The 25,915-nt window shown below is 40.5% G+C and overlaps 1 protein-coding gene across 1 annotated transcript in view; it reads left to right on the top strand.

Moving 5' to 3' along the window:
- The first annotated feature begins 2,163 nt into the window (after positions 1 to 2,163).
- Positions 2,164 to 25,915, top strand: part of dip2bb (disco-interacting protein 2 homolog Bb) — a 45,632-nt gene continuing 21,880 nt past the window's right edge. Inside the window, exons 1-5 of the mRNA XM_008307015.1 lie at positions 2,164 to 2,414; positions 18,071 to 18,142; positions 19,412 to 19,558; positions 24,762 to 24,887; positions 24,998 to 25,324. Of these exons, the coding sequence (XP_008305237.1) occupies positions 2,330 to 2,414; positions 18,071 to 18,142; positions 19,412 to 19,558; positions 24,762 to 24,887; positions 24,998 to 25,324 (757 nt within the window). The 5' untranslated portion in view covers positions 2,164 to 2,329. The remainder of the gene's footprint in view (positions 2,415 to 18,070; positions 18,143 to 19,411; positions 19,559 to 24,761; positions 24,888 to 24,997; positions 25,325 to 25,915) is intronic.

The following is a 25,915-nucleotide window of genomic DNA, read 5'->3' as shown; positions in this document are numbered from 1 at the left end:
GTAATCTTTGAAAATCCCCTCCAGGTTGATCAACTCTTACTGCTGTTCTCAGTTCATTTCTAAAATCCTTAAAGCAGCTTTAATTCATATTTTTAATTTATAGGATTGCATGACTAGTTTCTCAAACAGTTCTTTATTTTTTTTTAAACAAAGAAACTTCACTAAACTACTTTTAGGGAATGTTTGCTAAAAGGTCCAAAAAAAGATTGATGTAAATAAGGTTAGTGTAGTAATGAGCACGGAATTATCACCTGATTGCAGTTGCCTCTAACTCTGCAGAGCTGTGTAGCATCTTTCGGCTCATTGTTTTGGTTTGCAGCTGAGGACTGTACTACAAAGTAGGTTTGACATACGTTTTTTTGTGTTAGCTGGCTCGACAAAACATAAAACTCCAATCGCAGATGCTGTGTATCACGGTGGTGGCTATCAGCTTTCATTGTTAGCCCATGTTTTACTTCACCAGCATGAATGCATGTAGGTTCATGTGGTACCTCAGTGCATACAGTTTGTGCAACTGCAGGGCTTCGTTCTGTGACATTAGTGATGTAAATTTATATTTGCAACAGGTTTGCAGATATAAAATATTCCTTAAGGTAGGGATCAAAATCACTCATAGAGAATATCAAGTGCTGGTGTCTTTTTTATTATCATTATTTTTTTTTTAGCTGATTTGAAACCTATGGAAGAGGATTAGGGCCACTGAAGAAAAAAAAAAAATATGCTGAGAAAAAAGTCAGAATTCTGACTTTTTTCCAGGACATTAAAAAAAAAGTCTGGGAGATTTTTTTTTTTTCAATCTCTGAAAAAAGTCAGAATTCTGGGATTAAAGTCAGAATTCTGAGAAAAAAGTCAGAATTCTGAGATTAAAGTCCCTAGTCTGACTTTTTTTTCTCAGAATTCTGACTTTAGTCTCAGAATTCTGACTTTAATCTCAGAATTCTGACTTTTTTCAGAGATTGAAAAAAAAAAAATCTCCCAGAATTAATTTTTTTTAATGTTCTGAAAAAAAGTCAGAATTCTGATTTTAATCTCAGAATTCTGACTTTTTTCTCAGAATTTTATTCTTTTTTTCTTCAGTGGCCCTAATCCTCTTCCGTAGAAACCTAAGTTCTGAACTGAATTTCCTCCAGGCCAGGTTTGCCTTGGAGCACAAGTTACCAAAGTCATGCAGCAGGTTAAAACAGAGTCACCTTCTTAATCTCTGCCTTTTGGCTCAACATATGGAACTAGCCCATAAATGTCACCTGAAAGAACACTTTGTGTCTGCTCAGCAACAAACCAAACACAAAGTTAGCATCTACACTTGCTGAATACAGGGGAGGACAACGTGCTTAATATTTCCTTCCTTGTGAGCTAGTGGAAACCAAAAACACCTGAAAGAGGGTGAATATTAAATTTAGATTCTGAAAATGGACAGAAGCATGACTTTTAACAAATGCTGGTGTTGCTCCTTAGATGCTGGGTGGAGATAGGCAGCTGTTAGCCAACAAGTATGGCTTATAAATTTGACAGGGGGCTAGTTTCACCTTCCACTAGAAGTAGTCAAAAATGAGTTGGAGTTAAAATGAAATACTGTAGTTTATAACAAATTAATTAACAGTTTAAAAAAAAAAGCTTGCCAGGTAGAGAGCAATGAAAGCCACATTTGCACATTTGATTGGAGCACATAAAAAACTACATTGAGTATTTCTGGGCGCCATCTTTGTTTGGGTTTGGGAAGAGTCCAACTGTGGAGCAATCTGATAAATTGGTTAAAAATCTTTTTTTACTACGTAGGAAACGTAATATTTTTCATTATTACGTTTTGAATAGTTGTTGTGGACTTTGACAATAACTTCACCAAAGGTTAAATGTTACTCAAATGTTTTTTTCTTTGCTATTTGTTTTTTCAAACGTCACCGAGTACTTCTTTTTTGGGGAAAATCGGACGTTTGCTGCGTGACTGACGCTTGGAAGCACACTGAGGCTCAGAGCGGCGCTGTCGTCTCCACCTGAGGGCAGGGTGGCAGGTGAGTGGGCTCAGGAGGAATGCTGCTTTGTCTCCCAGCTGTAAAAAAACACGACAGCAGAGGGAGCAGAGAGTCCGCTTTATCCTACCATCGTGTCACAGCAATTACCATCAGCCCCGGTCATGTGACTGACGGACTCCTCTGGCGAGTTGTTCCCATCTCCTACAGTCATGGCGGTGTCGGGGAGTCGCGAAGATGGAGTAAACACCACCGCTACTACATCTTGATTATTTTGTTCTCCTCTCGTAGCTTCATGCTGGACTGTACCTGCTGTCACTCGAGATATCGCAAACACCCCGCAGGCTGCTGTGCTTCCAACGATGGCCGACCGCGGCGTTGATCTGTCGGCTCTGCCTAAAGAGGTCAGGGACCAGCTGGCGGAGTTGGATCTGGAGCTATCCGAAGGTAGGGTGTACGTACGGCGAGTTAGATAGTTGGAGCTGCGGCTTTGATTGATGCAAGCTGGAGTTAAGTGTGGATCCTGAGCGTGTTTACATGGAAGCAGCCTCAAACAGCCGTCCTGTGTCAGCTGGGTGAGACTCAGTGTTTACTGCAGTGGATCGGGGCACGACTGCAAGAAATGATGAAAACACACTGACCTCCTTTTAAGCTGCTATTTGTCCATCAGCTGTCCTTGCTGCTTTTATAGATCATAGGGGTTATTATTCGTATGGGCTGCGACACATGCATTGAACAAATATATGTTTGGTGTTAGTCATCTGGCTGGTTTTAGTCTTTTTTTTTTTTCCTTCCAAATTCTTGATTTTGATCCCCATTTTCTACTTACATGTATAACATACAATGCTTATTATCACAGTTGTATGGACATTTACACTCAAACACAAAATGGGTCAACTTTATCATCCTGGAGGCCTTTTATGAGTGTGTGTGTGTGTGTGTGTGTGTGCGTGTGTGTGTGTGCAGGCTCAGACATCAGTGGACACCAAATGATGCTGTGTCCCATCCAGCACTTGACTGTGATATTCTCGGAGGCTGAACACTGAACTGCAGCAGATATAGAAGGGTTATTTGTTTAATAAGAATGACTGTGGGAAAACAGGAATATGGAGCTGGCTGTTATGCAAGTCTCCTCCTCACACTGTGAATCACTGTGCAGCAACTTGATTGGTGCTGTGCAGTTCTCAGGTGCCCGGGGGTGGATGAGTAATGTTATGTTTCACATAGAGAGCCAAGCAGGGGGAAGTATGGGCCACTAATGATGCCTCAGTCCCTATGCCACCACAGACACACACAGATACTTGGAGCTGCCCTGACCATGCAGGAGGACAGGTGAAACTTCATGTCATAAGAGAGAACCTCGAGTGAAACTGTATCCCTACGTTACTGAACTTGTATTATGTCAGTTTTTTTTACTTTGTAGGAGAAACTGAATTGGTGACATGATCGTTTTCGCTTTCATTCATCAAAAGCCACATCACTCAGGTTTCAACTTAGAAAACAGTTGGTCATCTGTCCCGCACAACCAACGTTAGATTGGATCTGCAATGAGTAATCGATTAGTTGTGAAATATAAATCAATCATTTTGAAAATCGATAACTCTGAAAAAAGTCTGATTCCATCTTCTATAGAGTATTTTTCTTAATTTGAGTTTTCTTTCTAATTTGAGTTACCTAATCTTTTACCTGAGAAAATAATCAGCCAATTTATCAACAATGAAAATATTTGTTATTTGCAGCCATACTGTGGATCTCAGCAATTTTTTTCTGTTATTTTTTCCAGATTTTAGTATTTATAAGAACTAACTGTATCCCTTTTTGTTATTTAATTGCATGATGTAAAAACGATCAGTTTAACAAAGCAATACTATGACTCTTGAAAACCTTCTTAACGTTCTCAGGTATAGGTTTACCTTGACAGACTGGTCTCAGTTTGTAAAATTTACAGTGTCGCAGATAGTGGCTGTGACCTGTTCAGACCTGAGTTACTGAGGGTAGAGTGTGTGCTGTAGTTAATAATAGACTCCAATCAGCAGAGTTATAATGAGGGTGGATAATGGAGGATTGGATGTTCGCTGTATGTTCTACTCACTTAACAGAGGTGAGAGGCATTGGATGGTGGGAAATAACTGTGTAATCAAGTGTAAAATATGTAATGGAATGAAGTAATTAGGCAGTCATTATTATTACGATGAAACACTGCTCGTCATTAAACTACAATGAGCTTGTTTGTGAAGAATGTAGGGGAGACTGGTAACAGATGAATTAACATGCTGTGGTGTGAGGTTTGAGCTCTGTGGTATGGTGAAGCTCTACCTGTGCTTAATGTTAAGTGTCATAGAACCCAAATAGGAGCATTGTGATTGTAAAATGACTTTTGCCAACTTTGTTTGAGTCCTAGATGTATCAAGTTTTTAGAGTTTTAAGTCAAGCATTCAGTGAGAATTTGGCAGACCATAACAAAAATAGCCTGGCACCATATTTAGAACTATATCAAACAAGTAGACAGAGTTTGTCAGTTGAATACCTGATTCTTCTGATTAATCGATTAAAGTAAAAAATATTGATTACAAAATCAAAAGCTGTCAAAACTGCCAAAGATTCATTTTGTCTTGATTGATTAAACAGCACGAAAAAGTGTCATCAAATCCAAGTCACATCTCCAGTAGTCTTGCTCAGCCAGCCCAGTATAATGGCAGGGCTGCACCTCAGTGTCATTGTTCTTATGGTGGGCTGCTGGACTGAAGGTTGTTGTTGTTTCCTGTGGGAACGTGGATTTTGAAAAGGGTAACATGTAGATAGTGGAAGGAGAGGAGAAAACTGGCTGAAATGAGCAGCCAACGGCAGGCTTATACCCGCATCCTGAATCCCAAGTCATACTGCATCTCTAAAGTTCACATTATATCCATCATTTATCTATCAGGTTTTAAGGTAATAAAATGTACTCTACCCATAGTTGAGTTGAAGTTAACATGAAAACTATGAATATGTATTTTTTTTGTTAAAGTACAACATAAATAGCCTACAGTGTTTAGAAGAAAGTAACTAATTAACTTTATTTTTGTTTGTTGTCAAACTGAACACCTATCACTTCCAGCTGCCATCTTTATTTGGGTCAGGAAAGAGTCACATGTTAGTGCAATCTGATAAATGGTTTCAGAATCCTTTTTTAAAGGGCAATGAATGGAATATCTTTCATCTGGGTATTTTGAATAGTCTGATGAATTTGGAAATAATTATGACTCGACCTTCAGGGCTTGCAGTCTCCTGTGTTTTTGCTTTGTTATAAGTTGCGCGTGGCTCCTGTGTTGCTCTGGTCAGATAGACTGCCTGGAGCAGCTGCAGCATATCTGTTGAACCAGCAGAAAGCTTTGTGTACATTATGAGTTACCTGTGACGGTTTAAGTCTTTAAAGTGTGACTGAGCGGTAAGGTGACACCCCCCATCCCTCTGCTGGAGGAGGACCATGACAGCATAATTTGTAATTCAAGATCAGACACGATTCTCCAGCTAATGAAAAGGCTTGGTGCTGTCCAGATGCCCCGCTTCTGTGTCCGCAGCTTCTAGTGTGATGAGGCACCTTTGCCGTCTGCTCAACATGCACTCAGCTCGTACAACGCTGGTGGCACAAGCAGCAGCTGGATGTCCAACGAGTCTGAAGCTTTCTCATGGATATCTTTTACATGGCAACAATCCCCCCATTGTTGTCCCCATAGATGGGACTCCCCTAGCAACAAACAGAGGAAAATGTGCATCAGCAGTTTTTTTCTTTTACAGAAATAGTTGAGGGCTGCAGTGCCTGTCTGCATTTGTGTGCAAGTGTGTCTGTGAGCGAGCAACGGAGAGAGAGAACAACTCCACCTACTTTAACCTCCATGACTGTAAGGACACAAAGAAAACCTTTCAGGGGGTCAAAGACTTGGTGATTGAACCGGACTGGAATTTAGAGCACTGAACCACAACTGTATAAGCTGCTCAGCCTGAGAGTGTGTGGGCATCAAAGTGTCTGCAGCTCCTGTATTTACATTGTGTGAAATTGACAAAGGCTGATAGTTAAAAATGACCACAGAAAATTCACTTTGTACAGACGCTGTTCACGCTAGAGGTCAGTCAGTACAAGGCAATGGTCTCAGAAATCTGTCTTTCACTCAGATTTGTAATTGTATTTGACTACTGTTCAGTCAGGCATAGTTATTTTCATCGTCGATTAGTTGTTTGGTCTTTTAAATGTCTCAAAATTGGAAAAAATGTTTGGGCTTTCAGTTTTTCCCAAAGTCCAAGATGAAGCCCCCAAACGTCTTGTTTTGTCCACAACCCATAGAGTTTATTTTAATAAATTAGTAAAAAACAACAACAACAACAAAGACAAGACAAAAAACATAAAAAATATAATTTTTGTTTCCCGTTTTAAGGTTCAGGAATCAGGAATCTTACTTTTTTTTCAACTACTCAAACCAACAACAAACTTGTTTATTATTAAAATAGATAACAATTAATTTAATAGTTGACAGCTAATTAATCATTGCAGTTCTATTGTAGAATGCTGTTTATGTTCTTCAATGTAAAAAAAAGATATATAAAAAGACTAAGCGTGTGTGTTAGTGAACCTGTGAGGCTGCACTAGTGGCGCTTTGAGCTAAATGCTCACACTAGCATGCTAAGATTATTAAGATATGCTATGGGCCAATGTTGTGATGTCTGGATGATACAATGTTTACCATAACCTTCATCTTAGTTTCATTTGCTAATTAGCACTACACTCAGAGTACACGTGAGGCTGGTGAAGAGTCATCAGTGTTGCAGTGTTTTGGTCATAAACTAACTAGGATTTGAACCTATGGATGACATTGGAGGACAAGAGTTGTCCTCTGAGGATCACGAGTGTCTGTGCAGATTTTTGTTTAAATGCATTAGATAGTGGTTGAGATTTTTTTTATTATACTGTCAAACTGAGGATGTAGTCCCTATAGATATGCTGCTAGCATGACTAAAGTAAGCTAGTGTTTCGGTATTAGTGTTGAAACTCTGATGTCATTTTGGCACTTTCAAAAGATACCCAGCGCCACACATGAACAGTGATGCATGCCATCTGCACTGTTGTGTTGTACACGGCTGTGTGTGACTATAAATGCATCACATGTCTGGTAAACAGACAGTTCCACGCAGATTGCAGTTACATGTAGTAATGCTCCTCTGTTCCATAATTTGATCGCTGTCCCAGTCCCTGCTGTAGCGGGCAGACTGATAAGTGGATGTATGGATTTTCTAGTGAGCAGCATGCGTACTGCTGTCTGTCTGCGGCGATGCAGAGGAGAGGCAGGTTTTCATGTCGGCAGCCTGTTCCATACTGAGAGAGCGGGATAGGAATGAGAGATTATAGTCCTGCCTGCGTCTCTCAATCTAGGTCACAGAGCATCAGGGGGCAACACGCCTGGCTCATTTAGCCTGTGAGTCACACTGGGCCAGGACTGCTGCTGGGGATCTCTCCCTCACTCCCACCCACCACCAATGATTTCTCTTAGTTTTCTTCTCTTCACCCCTACTGCTGTATTATTTTAGGTTTCCCCTCCACAAAGATAAATAAGACACGTTTTTAAAGGATGAGGCTTGTGTGATTTAGTGACGTTATTCTAAGCCCAAAGCAACCCAGCTTTTCACTTTTGCTGTCCAGTCTGTGGCAGATAGATAGATAGATGGACAGACAGATAGATAGATAGATAGATAGATAGATAGATAGATGGACAGATAGATAGATAGTCAGACAGACAGACAGACAGACAGACAGACAGATAGATAGATGGATAGATAGCTGTAAAGAATTCCAATGAGGAAGTGTTTACAGCACCAAAGTTAATCTCACAGTGACTTAAAATGAAAAGTACACTGCACAAAAATATAAACGCAGCATTTCTTCTCTTCTAACTTAAAGAGAACCATATCACTCAAAACAAGAGGACCATATCACTCAGCGCAACTGTGTGACTCATTGATTTGTTTTTAACAGTTGTTATTTTTTGCCAATATTAGATAGTGCAGTACAAATGCGGGAACGAGAGCAGAAGAATGCCATGCAACAAAGGTCCATCTGGCCTGACGTCGAATCGGGGGATTGTCCGCGTGGCATGCACCCTTACCACACAGCCATCAGGTCACCCCTCAGTAATTTGTTTTTAGCTGTTTTTGGATGACACTGGAGGTATTTGGTGCTCAGGAATATATATCAGGCTTTGGATGAACGGATAATAATTGTCGCAAAGATAAATTCATTGTTGGTTGTGGTGTTTTCACAGGATTCGTTGACAATAGGAAAACAATAGAATATTGCCAGCTTTATCTTCGAAGGCTTATGGGTCAGAAAACACTGAGTGTGTGTGCGTATGTGCTACAGAGCTTACAGTGGCATTTATTTGTGTGTGTGTGTTTAGACGCAGCATTGATGGGGACAGGAAGGAAGCTGATTTAGCCTATCTGTTTAAAAGCTCATTAACTGTTGCAGAGGAGCTGTCCTCTGATCTTCAGCGCTCCAGGCCACAGACTTGGTCCTACACCATGAAAAGACAGACTGCTGTGGCACTTGCACAAAAACACAACAGCAGGATTCAATTTTTTAATATAAAACCTTATGTGTCCAATTTCCGCATGAACACAGTCCCATGTACAAACACTGCACATTGCTAAGAATGCATTGGAGCTTTGTGTACAAAAAAGGACTGAATTATTTAGATGAGACTCCAGCGCACACCTCCACACAGACACGCACTGTCAGCTGGCTAGCTGAACCATCTCACTTTCAAGTTTACACTGAACCTTAGGTGGGCTCTCAACCTCATTTGGCTGCTAAGTTGTGTTTCACAACACCCTCTGATAATTAGAATCTAACCCACTCTGATCTATTGGTTTTCTTACTTGGCAGCTGGTAACTAAAAGTTACACAACTCAAATAAATGCCACGGTGATGGTGACAGTGGTGGAGAGAGAGGAGTAAGTAGTGGTCAGGTCACTGTGCTGTTCACTGAATTATTTAAAAGTACCAAGTAGAAGTAGCAGTCGAATTGCCTGCAGCACGTGCCTCAAACCAGTGAGTGCACTGCCATTTAATCCAAGTTTCTCTTCAAGTTTACAAATTACTTTCTCCTTCATGTCAAACTGACCAAACTCACTAATGCTGTTACTGTGGTTGTAAGCCTCTAATGAAGCAAGTGAACAGGGGCAGCAACAAAGAACTATTTTCTTAGTGTACTAATGTTGCAATAAATCTTGTGAAGTGTTAAAAATATAAATATTCACATATAAATTAAAATCTAAACAGTTTCAGTTACAACTACAGCTAAACTTGATTTGCAGAAAATGAACTGCTCGCTATTTTAATCGTTTAAGTCCTTTATCAAGCTAAAATGCCAAACAATCTCTTAATTTTTAATTCAGTTTTTCTTTAGCTGTTTATATTGTTGGAAACCACATTTTTGTAAGTTTTAATCAGCAGGTTGGACAAAACTATGCATGTTGTTGTTGATGAATTCTCTATAAGCTCACTAAATAAATTCAGCTATAAAATGAACAAATGACAAGCAGCTTGCTTCTGTAAACGTATTTCATGTTACTCTTCATTTCAATGTTTCATGGTGTGTTTCACGTGTTAGTCGATACCCTCATGGATTGGTGCTTGCCTGCATCGTCACCATGGTTTTACATCTCATGTTCCCTCATGCAGCACACAAGGGCCTGGTTGCTATGGACATGGCCCATGTGGTGCCCCAACTCCCTGCCCCCCAAACCTCACACACACTTTTAGTTTGTGAATTTTCCATAAACCCTTTTCAGATTAAAACAACCATATGTTGAAGCTGCATATCCAGCAACACAATTGAATGCTGGGCTAAGCTGTTAAAGCCATTACAGAGGAAACATGCAGGGTTTTTCCGTGCTCAGAATGGGCCTGACTATGCACGACAGTAAGCATGATCGTCTACATAAAGACGATGAGTCTGTGGTACCTTATTAAGCAGACATTTAAGCCACTGAAGTCATTCACTGTTATTTCTGACCATTTGATAAACAAAAATATTTATTATGCTTGAGCAAATGAAAGCCCTGTTACCAAAACAGGTCAACAATGTTCGTTTTTAAAACAAAATGATCCATTTTTATCATTTTGGCACTGGTGATTCTTCTTTTGCTCTGACTAAAATCTATTTGGAGGAATCCTGAAACCTTCCTTGAAGAGTCAGAAAAACCCTCATCATGAAGCCTTTGCTTTTCCAAATATGCTGACAAAATGTAGTTGTATCTTGTCTAATTTATACGATTCAGGCCAACGACCACATTTAGCTGATCCTCTTCAACCAGGAAGGCCTTGAAATATGCTGACATGTTATGTTTGTATGTCTACCAAAGTCTGGTCAACCATTTGCCAGGTGTCTATATGCGAAGCAAGCGTTCACATTGTAGACATGTGCATCAGGGAGCCCGCCCTTTGGAAATTTTTGGTGTTGAGCTGGTGAGGAGTGCCTGTTTTTTTTCCGGTCGCTCTGAGGCCAGACTGTGTCATTTAGGGAGGAGGAGCAGGTTCAGCCATGCTTTCAAGTCATGAGCTGCATCTTTCTAAGGATCAGGCCTTTAAATAAGGACATTGCTACTGAGTCCCTCTGCACTTTCATTACTTTTTTGTGTGCTGCTTTAAGTATTCTCAAATGTTCTCAAGTAGCTCAAGTGTTTAAATTCTTTCAGTTATTTTAATTTGGGGTCAGGCAAGTGACACATGCAGTCAAGAGATCAGACAGATTGTACACAATCCCAGACTTTAATCCAACTATTTAAGCAAAAACAAAAAAGAGGTTACTATACAGGTACAGCCTCACCAGGTCTCAGCAATGAATTTGGAGAGTAAAATCTTTACATGATGGATGAGAAAAGTGGCAAAAAATGGTTTGTAAACCAGTCAGGCTAACTGCCCTGATCTCATCAGCTATACCACACATTCCCTGAGGCTTTTCTCATGCCCTTTCACCATTTTAAAGCTCTTTTCATAGGGTTCTTTCATATTTTCCTGTTTTCTACAGTGTACGGGCTGGGTCAGGAGCCACTGCTGTTGCTAAGCACAGTTAGATGAATGCTGAAGTGGGCAGTGCAAACAAAACTTGACTGGACTTGACTTGGCTGCAGCATCTACTCACCAGGCAGTTCAGTGACAGTTTTACACAACTTTCCCTCAAGTACAAACTGTCACCTGGTATTTTTTTTTTTTTTTTTTATTTATTTTTTTTGTAGATGGTAATAAACAACATCTCCCAAACACCATCTTTCTCTGAATTTAGATGTTGCTTCAGAGACATGTATCACTTATGTTACGCCCTTTGTCATAACTGTCACGGCCTAATCACAGTGTCTGACAGGGTTGTGTAAATCCTGTAGGAGGATATGGGCTTGTTGGTGTTAATTTAGTGTTTGTAACTGCTTTGCCAGTATGTGAAGTGTAGAGTGTCAGGTGTGCCAGCCACGCCTTCACCTTCCACTCTGCTGCAGACTGAGGAAAAAGTTGACAACATGAGGTGGAGGGGAGCCAGTGGCTGAGTCACAGCTTCATTTCAGTTAACTTATTGCACTTATTTGCTCTTCTGCTTTCTAGATCTTGTTATTACTTCTGCTGGCCCTCGAGGGCCTGCGTGTGCGTGTCGTCACTCTCCGTCTGAGTTGAGTATAATGAGCGTGTGGAGGGAAACATGATTCGCGCTGTTACCTGAGTTGGCCGCACCCTGCTTGCTATTTCAGAGGGAGAGAACTTGTGACTTGCAGAGAAAATGTGCGTGTGTGTATTAGGGCTTTAGGCTTTTTTAAAGCATTTCTTTCACTCACCGTTGCCTGTAATTCCAGTTCCATTGTCTGAGTCAATAAAGGTACACATTCAGCTTCTCTTTAAGGAATGTGATGCGTAGTGAACGAATGCAAAACCAAGACTTGCCCTCTTTTTGGTGAGTCTTTATAGTTTACATTCTGAAACGATAATAAATTGCACATGGTTAATCACTACACATGACAGCACATTTGTGAGGTCGAATTTGAGAGACGTACGTATGAAATGTTTGCACTAAACAAGTAGGATGTTTCCTTTTTTTGAAATGGTGCAGCCATAAAAACATCTTATAGCTTGTTTTTTCAGTCTTACACTTACTTAAAGGGTAAGAACATTTTAAAATATGAATGTTACAGAGTTAATAACAGCTCAATAAGGTTTATGAGTAACACTATCACCCTTTTTGGCAGTTGCACTATCTTGTTGACACACTTGCAGTTCTGTATCAACATGCACTCTGAACTGATTAGGCAGCAAGTACCGTGCCAAGAAAGAAAAAAAAAGTGAACCCTTTTGAATCATTTACATTTATGTATAAATTTGTCTTAAAATATAATCAGATGTTCATTGAAGTTACAATTATCAACAAACACAATCTACTATTTAAGCTAATGAGACTCATTACATAGTTCTTGTCCATACTGAATAGACTGTTAAAACATTCACAGTGACGGTTGGAACAAGTATGTGAACTAGTAATCTAATGACATGAACAAAAGCCAACTAGAGACGGGAGTTAACAAACCGGGAGTTGGAAAAGGTGTGGAGGTGTGGTTTAGAGTTACTTTGACTAATTATAAGTTTGCTATTCACAAGAAGAATCTGCTAAAGCGAACAATGCCACACTAAAAAGAGATCTCAGAAGCTTGTAGAGTAATGGCAAAGGATTTAGATGTTCCTCAGTCTGCATACAGACAAACAGTCTATAAATGGAGATGAATTTAGTACTGTGACCGCCCAGCTAAAGTGACTCCAAAGGCACAACAAAAAACACTCTACTAAAGCAGCCCAGAATAACAGCTAAAGGCTTAATACAGCGTTACTCACCGTGTAGCTTGCCAAGCTCTACACGGTGGATCACATGAGAGAAAATAATTATATAATAATGCACATAATTCCTAAAACACACTTGTCATACACCGGGTGCAGAGAGCATTATGATGTGGGGCTGGTTTACAGCCTTTAGTCCTGGATGGCTCGCCATCACTGAGGGGAATAAATTTCGTAGTTAATCAAGTTGTGTTAGTTGCAGAATGATGTCGGGATGCATGTCAAGTTGAAGCTCACTAGACGTCAGTAGATACAGCACATCAGTGGCAAACAACATCAGCAAAAATCTGAAACAGAATGACTTCAAACACTGATAGAAGGAAAGTCAGGATTTTGTAGTTGTTTTTCTGACCCAGTCAGAGTCTAGACGAGGGCCTCTCAAAGTCCAGGCCTCGGTTGACATCCAGACTGAACAACAAGTCAATTATGTTATCATTAAATGTGCAGTGTGGCAGGATTGAATGTATTTTAAGTGTCTTGATCTCAAGTAGATGTTTCTGAAAGGTTAGAAGTAATCTGACTAAATTATCTTATAGTTATTTTTATTCACTAGTCGCTCCAGATGTCTGACATGAAGAACCATCAGATGTGCACCTTTGACTAACCCTGACTTCCTAATTCTACCACTTACATACACAAGTACAAATGTTGCTGTGATCAGTTTTATGTTACAATAGCTATATATGATCCTAAATGTAACAGTCACATTGACTGTGCTGTGTTTGTTGTGTGGTGGTAGATATAAATAAGATATAAGACATAAGATGGTGTACTGTAGAGCCTGACATCAACCTCCTTGTCAGGAAACATGAATGTGTGTTAAAGACATATTTTACAGCTTACCAACATAACATAAACAGTCGTCTTACCTCTACATTTAACAATAAATTGCATCAAAACTGTTGGTCACATGTCTAGGATGTGTGTGTCCCATGGCTGGTTGTGTAAGTGAGATGCTGGTACGAGGAGGCCGTTGGGAGGTTTTAGTTGGATGTTTGCTCTACAGATAAAAAATGTGCCGTCTCTGTAGGCCTCAGGAACTTTGGTTTGGTAAATAAACAACAACCCCCCATGAAAATAACACACTTGAACTCAATCGACAAAGGAAGAGATGGCTCGGTGCCAAAAAGGGGGGGAATCCATGTGCCATTCTGGATCTTACAATGTCTGTTGTGATGACTGACTTGGGGGATTACATTTGGAGGATCTGACTTGGAGCTTAATGGCGTGTGGTTGTAGTAGGAATCTTATCTGCAAACCTTTGAAATTGTCTGTTTTCTGTGTGATAACAGCTGGAAGTCCCTGTTTCCTGCTGTAGTATTGCAACAAATGTTCGTGTAATTTTTCGGTGAGCAGGTGTTGACATGAGTTGAAATTGTTTTCTTGAGGAAGCAATGGAGTGAGATGTGATGAAAGGTGCGAAAGAAGCAGGGAAAGAGAATAGAGGTCGGTAGCTAATTACTATTCACACTGAGTGCCTGTGGGGTGGAAGGAGAGAGCTGTCTTGCTGCAATTCAAATAATCCGAGGCTAGCAAGTGTGAGAGTGTGCGGGGCTGGGAGAAGGCTCGGCTCCCATGTTTCTCTGTCTAGATTGTGGAAAAAGACAACATATGCTCTGAGGTGAAGTTTGCTTTACCGATGCAACTGTCAAGCCAGGATGAACGAGGGGAGCTGCCTCGTGAAAAGCCTGACTGTAACACTGAAATAGTTTGATTGTGACCTCAGCCATTAGGACAGACATGACTGGGTCACTGTGAGAAAGTGGGTTAACGAGTGAGGCCCTCATCTCCTCGGCAGAGCTGTGCTTTGCCTCTTAAGCAGATTTCTTTGACTGTTTATTTGAGTGTAAATTGTGGGCAGGCAGGTAGAGACTCTTTGAAATACATTTATACGAGGGCAGTCAGGGTGCTTCCAGATACATAATAGTTTTTCTGATCCTACTCATCTACCAGTTTTCGCATTTCATTTCCTTTCTGTTATTGTATTATTCAGCCTTCCTCACCTGAAGTTCACCCATGGGATGCTCTCCCTGTTCAGAGGTTTAACCCTTCAGCTGCAACTGCCGGAGTCTGATGATGCAAGCATAAAAAAACAGATGAATATCAAATCATCCAGATGGAAGAGTGATTACTTTGAGATTCATTTAATGCCATGCCAGCCCCTCCCCCATCACTGACTCCATCCCTCTCTCTCTCTCTCTCTCTCTCTCTCTCTCTCTGTCTTTCTGCAGAGAAACTGCCTGTTCACATAAGCTAAAAATAAATCATGTGACTGAGCGCAGCCAACTGTACCGTTCATGCATTACTTATGGAAGTGTTTGCTTTTCTTCCATTTTTTTTTCCCCCAGAAAAAAAGGCCCCAGTCCCTGAGTAGATATTATGTTGCTCTCAGGCAATATCCTCCAAACAGGAGCACTCTCGCTGTTCCCAGCTTGTCTGTAGTGATGTCAGCAGCATTGTGGTTTATCCGTCGAGATGTGCAAATGCAAATGCTTGAAACAGTGCAGTCTTGTCTGTTGGGTTGAAGAACTGGGATGATGTGAATTAAGCTAAGATGCATCAGTTAAATGTAGGAGTTGGGTTTGTGTATTGTCTTTGAGTGGAGTCGTATCAAAGTAGAGTAGTTGCATCATGTTTCTGTTGTCCAAAGGTGTGATTGCAAGCAAAGTGGATCTGATTTTCATAATTTCATAGTAAAAAAAAATGCAGTCAGATGAGTAGACACGGTTTAATTATCCCTATATTAGGTGAAATTATTTGCGAAAAACCAACAAAAATGAAGGTCAAAGGTAATTGTTAGCTAAATTATCCATTAAAAAATTCATCACAACTAACGTGAAAAATCCTGCTTCAACTTTGAACTGAGTCACTCTCTGTAGTTGCATACTCTTTCTTTAGACAAAGGGAATTTTACAGACATATATTTTATTTCCAAAGCTGCTGTTTCCAAGATGCAGTAGTAGCTGCATGTTAGAGTTTTCAATCACATACCACAATGTTTCTCTGCAGATGAAGTTGGCATGAAATTCTCAATTGCATTTTTAATTTTTCTGAGCACTTTAAGGATTTATGCTCAGTCAGAGCTGGTTTGTATAATGTGTTTAAAATTAGAACTGTTTGGGGGTGTAGCAGGATTTTATTTTTTTTTAAAGCTTATTATTTTGGCATATTTAGCCTTTGTTAAATAGAAAGTGAAGCGACAGACAGGAAATAATGGCTAAATGAGAGGGGTATAACGTGTAACACAGGTCCATCCATTTATTTTCTTCCACTTATCTGAAGTCAGGTTGCGGTGGCAGCCACTTTCCTGTTCCTCCTGGAGGATTCCAAGGTGCTCCCAGACCAGGTCCTTGACTGCAATCAAACCAGGGACATTGCAGCTATGAGACATCCACTATAACCATTTGCCTACCAGGGCAGCCCCCTGGTATTGTTTAGCTATGGTTATAATGGTGCATATTTTCACACTTTCTCTGCTGGAAGGCATTCATAGTGTTGCAAGCAGCTGCTTGGATAAAAAGTGACAGAAATAGTAAATGAAAAAAGAGAGCTATATAAGCTCACAGAAACTGTCAGACACTGGCCACTTAGGAACTTGTTGTCTACGTTGGCTGAAAATGTGAGATTTAGCTTGAGGCTGAGAGCTCATTCTTGGCTAAACTTTTGGCTTGTGGACAATTTGTGTGATCATCTGACCATTTTTTTTGCCTCATCAGACTTTGAATTCATCCCAATAAGACAGAAGTTGTGATATATTCTTATAATCAATATCAATGATTGATTTCAACCATATTACCCAGCCTTAGGTCTGTCCTATATGAAGCTGCATGCCTAGCAGCGTGTCAGGATTCCAGAAAATCCTCATCTAATCTCTATTGTCGTCTGTTGTGTAACTGGGAAGAGACGACATCGGTGTCAGACAGCGTTCTACCTTTCATCACTGTGCGTCTCAGAAGCCTAATTTTTAATCGGGGATTAAAGCTCGGAGCTTCAGGAGATGATACAACTGCAGAAAACTGACTGCTTCTCATGAAGTGCCAAAAGACACTGGCCAAAATTTTTGCTTAATATACAGGATTGTCCCATTCCTATGCACATATTAAGGTTTGTTCCTTGTTACTGAGGCAGTTTTCGTGATCAAGATGAGGTTTGAGAGCAGCCAGGGCAGCCGCTGGCAGACATACTGAATGAATCATCAGTGATCAGCACAGCTACTAGAAAAGTGAGTGCAGGCTCTCCAGATGGATTTTTAGTATGTGTCTAAAAATCTGACAGCTTTGCCCACAGTGGAGTTTGGCAGAGTCACTGCATCGCTTCAGGGCCAGCAGAGATCTCAGTCAGCCTGTGTTGGGTCTGGTGAGGTGGAGGAAGATGCAGATGGGCTGTCGGCAGGAGGGATTGTAGGGGGCGTCGAAGGGGCATTTTGCTTGTCTCAGATCCAAGTGAACCCTGTGACTCAGGATTCCTCCTCCTCTGTCCTCTTGATGCACCGTCACTCACCTCGGTCATCCAGTTCACACCTAATCTCTCCTCCGTGCTGTCATCATTTCCATTTTATCGCTTTGCATCTCCCACCTTCCTTGTCCTCATCTTCCACACCTTTCTGCTTTCACTAAGTGTCTCTGAATCATTACATCTCTTGCCCACGCTTCCGTACGTTTCCAAATTTAGTCCTGTTTTGTTTTTCCCTTCGTTGAAGCTGGAACTGAGCCACATGTTTGACGCCCTCAGCCATCTCTGGAGATTAACACAACTCTGTGTGCATCCATCTGTGTTTCATCTTCTTCCTTACTAGTTTTATTTTTTTTTGCTTACCTGCCTCTCTGTTGCGCTCTCTTTCCTCTATCAACATTTTTGTGTTTGAACAGGTGGTGATTGAGCCCATTCAGAAAGCATTTAATCCATTTTGAAACCATGAAGAGTTCAGTACTTAAATGAGTGTGTTGATGCTAAACAGAGTCTTACCACTATTAGATCTGATCTCTCTTATGAATTTAACATATGAGAGTAATATTATTAATATTGAAATTAGATTAGATATTCCTCATGCAATGTTGAATGGGGAAGGGCTGCTACCAAAATGTTCCATTGAAATAGAGTGTTTAAAACCTTTCTTTCAGATTAGGACTGTAAGTCGAGTGATGTTTGTCTTATGATGCTCAGTCTTTCAAAAACAACGATATATTTTGTTTTTCTTTTACAGGTGACATTACACAGAAGGGCTATGAGAAGAAAAGGACTAAACTCCTGGCTCCCTTCATAATTCAGACTCCAGGTGAGGACACATCACCTTTTGTTTCACCAGGGCAAACACAACGCTGTATCCCACAGCTCTCTCATGTTTCTCAAGCAGAGATATATAATTTTTTGTTTGTATTTGTAGACAATGCTCATTGTATTTATATGCAAGTTTCACTCTGCAAATTTATTTTGCAAAAGAAAAAAAAGATGTTTAAATCATGATTGCATGCCAGAACAATTGTGGGTAACGCAAACTACATGTAATTTGCAGCAAATTCTCTGCTAATGGTTATTTTCCATAAATGTCACTATTATTAAATATTACTGTATGTCGTGATGCTCACTGCTGCCTCCTAGTGGTTCAGTGTTACTGCTAATTTCCCTCTAACTGCTACTTGCTTGGTGTTTACCTTAAGTCCTGACATACAGAGGATACATAAAGACATTGTGGCTGTAACCTAATCTCCCAGGAGAGTAAATTTTGGCCCATTCCAAATGGCAACTAGATATGTATATGTTTTGAACATATTGTCATTACAAACAAGAACAAGGGTATTGAGGCACAGGTTCACACAATCCTCTGCCAAAGCGAAAGACAATGTCTCAGTGACACTTGTTTGTTTGTGTGTTATTGTCAATAAGATTGCACAAAAACTACAAGGCCAAATTTCAGGAAATGTAGTAAAGAAGTGAAAGAAAGAACCCAGTTAATTTTGGTGTGGATGCAGATCAAGTGCGAGATAGGGCATTTGCCTTGGTGAAGAACTGCACTCTGCAAGTGTCCTTCCAGTTTAAATTATGACAGTGTTCTAATTACATTTGAAACAGAGACAATGAAATAATCTAAACAAAATAATAAAAAATGTAATTATCCAGTAACCTCTGATATCAGATACCCAGTCGGTAAATTATCCAGAATTTTATGACGTGTACCAAATTTTACAAAACCACTGATTAAGTCCACCTTTTTCCACAAACAACCAGTATAGTGTCTGTGCTTCTGAAAGTTTTAAAAGTGACTTAAAGCCAGAATGAAAAGCAGTGCCCTCACTTGTCCAAACTTCAAAGTCTGTTTAACGTCTGACAGCATCACTGTGGTGGTCAGATATGTCCTCTGCTGCACCAGTAACCACACCCAGCAGTGGTGTCACAGGGTTTTTAAAGTGTACATGTCCCTCAGTGCAGCCAATGTGAAAAGGTAAACCACTGAAGATAAGCAGATTTGAAACATGGGTATTGTGTTCACAGAAATGTTCCCATTAAGTCTGTTTATAATAATGTGTTTGTTGTGTTTATCTGACAGTTCCACCCCCCAAGAATGAGATACAGCCTCCCGCTCCTAGTTCCTCCAGCCATGCTCCTGCACCGTCCAGTTCGTCCCGGTATCGTGAGCGTCGTTCCCGCAGAACACATCGTAATGGAGGAACCAGGGATGACCGCTACAGATCAGGTCAGCAAGAACTCCTACAGCAAAACCCCTCCAATATCAACTAAGAAACTACATCCCACTTGCTCCCCAAATGAAAAAAAACACCTCTGATGCAGCAGTCACTGAGGAAATTAGAGATGAAATTAGCCTACATCAGCTTTACCTGTTGAGACAGCCTGCTTTAAACTCAGATACTTGCACTGTTTCCGAGGGACCAATTAAAGAAGACTTGCAGTGTGTTTGTGTCTGTGTGAGGGCCTGAGAGAGGCACACAGCAGTGCAGTGCTGTAGCTGGGGAGCCCCTCAGTGAGGACCCCCACTCTGACAGCAGAGTGATGTCACTGCCTGGCTATGTGTGAGGAAGCTGTGTAGAGAGCAGGAGAAATACTGATCTGGCGGGGACAACCTGAACCTGGTGAGGATAAAGGAAAATAGAGCAGAAGAGCTGAGGTGAGAGAGAGCAAAAGCACATAAGGAGGATACTATTGTCGTTTGTTCGTGAGGTTCATACTATAAAAGCATTCTCCCTCCAGACTGACCCACACTCTGCTGTGTCTTCTCTTAATACTTTCTCCCCGCTTGCCTCTAGATGTGAAACACCCTCACAATGCAGCATGCAAAATGCCAGGCTGACTAATCTAGTCTGTCTGTTACAGAGTGGGGGGTGGTCTAAAAATGTTGCAGCTTCAGAGAAAATCTGACTAGCAACATATTTCTGTTTGATCTGATTGGAGGATTCAGAAGGAGATCGAAGTGAGGCCTCAACAGAGAGGATTAGAGCTACAAAAACAAAGTAGAGGCTAAACTGCAAATGGCACAAATGCAAAGAAAGAAAAGAGGAATTTGAATCCATTAGGGTCATTGTCATGCTGCTTCTCTGATTGTATTACATATCAGATAAGAATCGAAAATGCCTAAAACTCCTGCACACCAATCAGCTACAAAATGTAAACCACCTGCCAAATATTGTGAAGGTTTTCTTGTGCTGCCCAAACAGCTCTGACCCATCGGGCTATGGACATGGGACTTCTGGTAGTAGTCCTGTGGCGCCTGGCACTGGGATGTTGGCAGCAGATCCTTTGGGTCCTGTGGGTTTCAGAGTGGGGCTTCTGTGGATCAGGCTTGTTTCAGTGCATCCCACAGATGCTCGATCAGATTGGGATCTGAGGAGTTTGGAGTCCAGTCAGGTTTTGAGCTTTGATTAGGCTACTTACTAGTGGTAAAATTTGGCGACACCACGTCTTTCTTCATTAATTTCCTTCTTCCTTATAATACAGACAATAGTTTACGCTGTACGGATCAAGAAAAGGAGATGTCAGACACAGATTAATAATTTTGCAGCGCATGGCAAATAGTCAAAATCCAGACAGCTGTAGTTACATTTTTGTTCAATTGTCATAGTTCCCTATAGCACTGAGATTTTAGACACTCAATGAATATGGTGGACAGTTAATATACTGATTATTGGGAGACATTGTGGGCAGTTGAACCAAATCTCTACATTTTTAGCTCATTTAAATTGTTGGCAACAAGACAGAGTTTACAGCTATAATATTTAGCATGTTTATCACCTTTATATTACATAGTTTGCTAATGTGAACTAAACACAGAGTAAAACTGAGGCCATGAGGAATTGAATCACTTTTTCAGCTATGTAGTTGTAGTTTTGATCTGGTGATGTTGTTTGAGGAAAAATTAAGCGATTACATTTAACCCTGAGGCAGACAAGTATATTTCATGAACTTTTAGCCAAAGGGTTTTGAGACATTTCAATAAAAAAACAAAAAAAAAGCAAAACAAATGTGCATCTCATTGTGTTGCAAGAGGAAAAGTCAAGAGATCCCTAATGTCCGGGTGTAAAGTAAAGGGGAGCCAGAAAACATGATTTATGAAATTTCACAGGGTCCCTAAAATATTGAGAGTATATTTTGTTTGCCATACATTTTCTATGTTTCTGTATCATCATCATCATCATCATCATCATCATAATGCATCAAATTAGGCTTCGATGTATGGTTCATGCATAAGTTTGATTCCTCACTACTTTACTCACTTTTTGAAATAAATATGAAGACAGAATAGGCTACAGCTGGTAAGAGTATGTTGAAGTCTGCAAAAACCAAGGAAGTGTCCGAGACAAAAGATAAAAAGAAATATTAGTCTAAAAAAAGAAAGAGATCAGTAGCAACGACACATTATGTCCCTGTTGTCACTGTAAGTTAATTCAAAGATCTCAAAAAAGGCTTTTTTGAACCACTGTAAAATAAAACTGGAGGGAAAAAACAAACTTCCCCACTCAGTCTGTGCGCTGAATCACCATTTTTTTTTTCCTGTTTTGTAGTCAGCACACAAAGAAAGCAGCTTACTTGCAAATTTTTGATTTACCAAAAACTATAAGCCAATCGACTCAAAGAGCAGCCAAAGCAAAGTCGTTCTCAACCACAAATGTTCGCACTGATTGGAACAACAATAAATAAAAACTACATTTATTGCTTTATAAATGATGTATGTGTCATTTTAGACCACAAAAAAAACAGTGAGCTTGCCTGAAAGCCATGTACTAAAGTCAGTAGGCGTCCTCCTCTGGGGAACCATCAATGTCAGTGAAAAGTTTCATGGCAGTTCATCCAAAAATTGATGAGGTATTTCAGTCGGGAACAAAGAGCTGAACTGTCTGACAGACAAAGTGACATTGTCGTTCCCGGAGCAACACTACTTACATGGCTAGAAAATGGAAAGCCAAAGTCTTAAAAGAGACACAGCATTAAAAAAAAAATCAAAAATACTGCAACAATAACACAAAACACTGCAGCAACGAGAAACAGAAAAAATGTAGCAGTAATCATTTAATGGACTGCAGAGAAGCATTAATTTAATGGCCTCTTCTTTCCTCTAGCTTCCTCCAGTTATTACACCTCTTAAACAACCCGACACTGCTGCATTCACCAAAATACAGCGTCATCTGGTTTCTAATGCTGCTGCTTTTTATATTTACATGTTTGTCTTTTATGAACTTGATCTCCAGTTAAGATTTGTAATAGTACAACAAACAGGCATTTAAGAAAGATAATGCTAGATGAAGGTCTCTAGCTGCTCACACATGTCAGTGTTGACTGGAGCTGGAGTAAAACACACCACAGGCCTCCACACACCCCGCTGCGCTTATCGCCGTGGAGACAGCCCTCATCCTCCCGGACATGTGTAAGGAGTCAGCCTCTCATGACGCTCCTGTGTGAGGGTGGACTATGGCACATTGTGAAAGAGGATGATTTAGCCCAGAGCAATCTGTTCAGCAGAATGCCAGTTATGTAATTATGGTCCCCACTGCTGCTGTGTAATGAGCTGCGCTTGATGATTTATTTAAATCTGTTGATGTTTGAACAGAAATTACATCCCCTGAGTTAATAGATGTGATTTTTCAGTTAGCGGCCTTTTGTTGCACATGTTTTGTCACATGGTCAGAATGTGTGGCTGTTCACATGGCGCTTTTTTAATGCGCCTGTGGGTGTCATCAAGTGAAAGTATCTCTGCATTTATTATTGTGTGCATTTGCGTGTGTAGGCATGTGAGTGGGCTAGTGCACAGCTTTGTTCTCTGCTTGTGGTTTCAGTGGGAAAACACTGTCATCTGCTTTAAATTTTCTACTGGCTTCTCACCTGTAATTTTTCTTAACATTTTAATAAAACCTTACAGAAAACAAAGCGATAATGCTGCTGTCAAAAAACACTGCAACGGATTGAAGCAGCGGTTATCAAACTTAGCAGCTTGTGATAATTTAAAAACCATGATACATACATATATATATATATTTATGTTTTTACATGAGTTTAATGTGTTTCTATTGGTTCTCAGTAGAGTAAGTAGGGTGAATTTTCCTTCTTGGATAGTCTAATTTGAAGAATTAGGGTCCAAGCACCCAATAGGGTGCAAAGACCCTATTGGAACTGCTTGGTTTTTTTCTTATTATTTGTGACAATGAGATGTGTTTTTGAGGTCCTAAATGTACTCGCACACGCACAAAGCTTTGCACACACATTAGACCCGGTGAAAAATTTTATAATTAGGGGGAAATGCACACATCAGTAGAAAAATGGCTCCACAGCGCCACCTAGAAAATTATGAAAAAAGGACCCCCGAATAGACTTTCATGTAGAGCCACGAAATTCGGCACACATCGCATGCCGAGACGCACAAAAAAGTCTCAAGAACACATACCTGAAACTCAACAGGAAGTCAGCCATTTTGAAACAAATGGCGGATTTTGGCCGAAAAGCAGCAATTTTTGGCCATTTTCAAAATCTGTAGAATTTTGCTAATTACGTGCTGTGTAACTTGCCTGTACAAGCTCCGATCTTCCTGAAACTGTACAACTGTACAAACTGTGTGCTCTGAGTCCCAGCCAGAGCGCATCACCAGCACACCACACCACGCACGCCGCCTCAGCTTGCCATCAAACAGGAAGTGGTGGGCGTACACTCACAACGCCACTTGGGGCATAGCCACGACCATACACATTCGCCATGAAACAGGAAGTGAAGTGTAAATAGCCTGTAAATGCTCAAAATTCACACTTTCATCGCAGTACGAGCCACATTACATACATATGCACACCGACTGTCTCCGTCGCACTGCTGTAAGAAGCGAGGACCCGTTCAATGTCGCTTGCGGCTTTAATTATTGTTTGATCTTCTCTTCTTCTTGCTACCTATTCTGTAGTTAGATAAATCAATTGATAAATAGAAGAAATCATTTTACAAATTGTTCACAACATTGACTATTCCCACAATACCTGCCATAATGTTGCTTTTTTCAATGCAGGAGCTTTTTTCCAAAACGGCAAAACTTTAATAGTAATACACATTTCTTAACTTTCCTTTTGGCTAGGAATTAGGATCTCAACTCGCTGAAGTTTGCTATATTTACTGCCCCTAAAAAGCCTTATCTTGGATTTGGATCCAGATAACATATAGTAGTGCTTCCAGAGCAATATTAGATCTTTAAAGTCACTAAATGTAGCAGGATATAAAGAATCATGTTTCAACAGAAAAATATCTCAGTAAGGGCAAAAGAAGACCTTGACAGTGTGTAGTAAGCATCTTATCTCTTGCTGAGTCAAATTCAAAAGCTATTTTCTTTGTTAACTTGATTGTTTTGTAGCTTTGAATCAGATCCAAAGCCATCAGGACCAAGCTATTCCTAAACCCAATGTGCATCATTTTTGCAGATATCCATACTGAGGCGGTACAAGCTGCTTTGGCTAAACATAAGGAGGAGAAGATGGCACTTCCAATGCCTACCAAACGGCGGTCTACTTATGTGCCATCTCCGATTGAAACTCGCACACCACCAGGTAGGACTTGAAAACAAAACAATCCTTCTCTCCTGTGATGCTACTAATGTTGGAGCTTCAGCCAAGAAGACACACTGCTGGATATTTATACTTTTTTCTCTCATGTTCAGACTCCTCGTCGGGTTCTGAAGATGAGACGTCTGTGCGCAGACAGTCATCAGGGGTCGCTCCTCCGCTTCCGGTCAATCCCAACCTGCAGAGCCCCGACTCCTGGATCACCCGCTCGGCCCAGGGCTCCTCCACCTCCTCCTCGGCCTCCTCCACCCTGTCCCACGAGAGAGAGGCCAAACCGCAGCCTCACAGCCAACCTCAGCCGCAGCCTCAGTACAAGCCGCAGTACCAACCTCTGTATCAGCCTCACCACCAACCACAGTACCAGCCGCATGAGCAGAGCCGCACTGCAGCTGTGACAGACATGATGGCTCACAGTCGCATTGGTGAGGCACTTTAGTGATTGTTCTACATAAAATATTCATGGACACCAAGTATTGTTGGTGTTCGATTAAACAAGTTCCCAATTTGTTCTTGAGATTTGACCAAAATGTACTAATTATCACAGGGAATATCAGGAGATTCTGGTCAAGAGTTTACTGTTGTTGTGTTGTGGCTTAAACAACTACAAATGTGCATCCTCATAAAACAACCAAATTTGTAAATATGTGATTTCTTCTGTCTTTGTGTGTGAGATCAGGCTTGTAGAATTACTCTTTTTTTTCTGAATCCCTGTGTTCAGTTTTGTTTATTTATTTCTCTTGCCTTTATTTATCCCAACTTCAGAAGGTAACAGGCTTTTATTTAAAGCAGGCCCATATTCGAGGCAGGCATCCTATAAATGCTTAATAGTGAAAACAAAGAAGACAGATTCGATAGACCACATTAGAAAGACCTAGAAATGCTAAAGCTAACTAACTAAAAATGAAATGCAAACAAAAAATACACTGTGAGCCACTATTTCTAGAGCAGCTCCAGTTTACTATTTGTAAAGATTGTTATTTTAATGTGAAGTTTGGGATTCAATGAAAAGCTGG

This window comes from Stegastes partitus, unplaced genomic scaffold (assembly GCF_000690725.1).
Source record: "Stegastes partitus isolate 25-593 unplaced genomic scaffold, Stegastes_partitus-1.0.2 Scaffold51, whole genome shotgun sequence".
Classification (NCBI taxonomy): domain Eukaryota; kingdom Metazoa; phylum Chordata; class Actinopteri; family Pomacentridae; genus Stegastes; species Stegastes partitus.
This window is presented reverse-complemented; position numbering and strand designations above follow the sequence as displayed.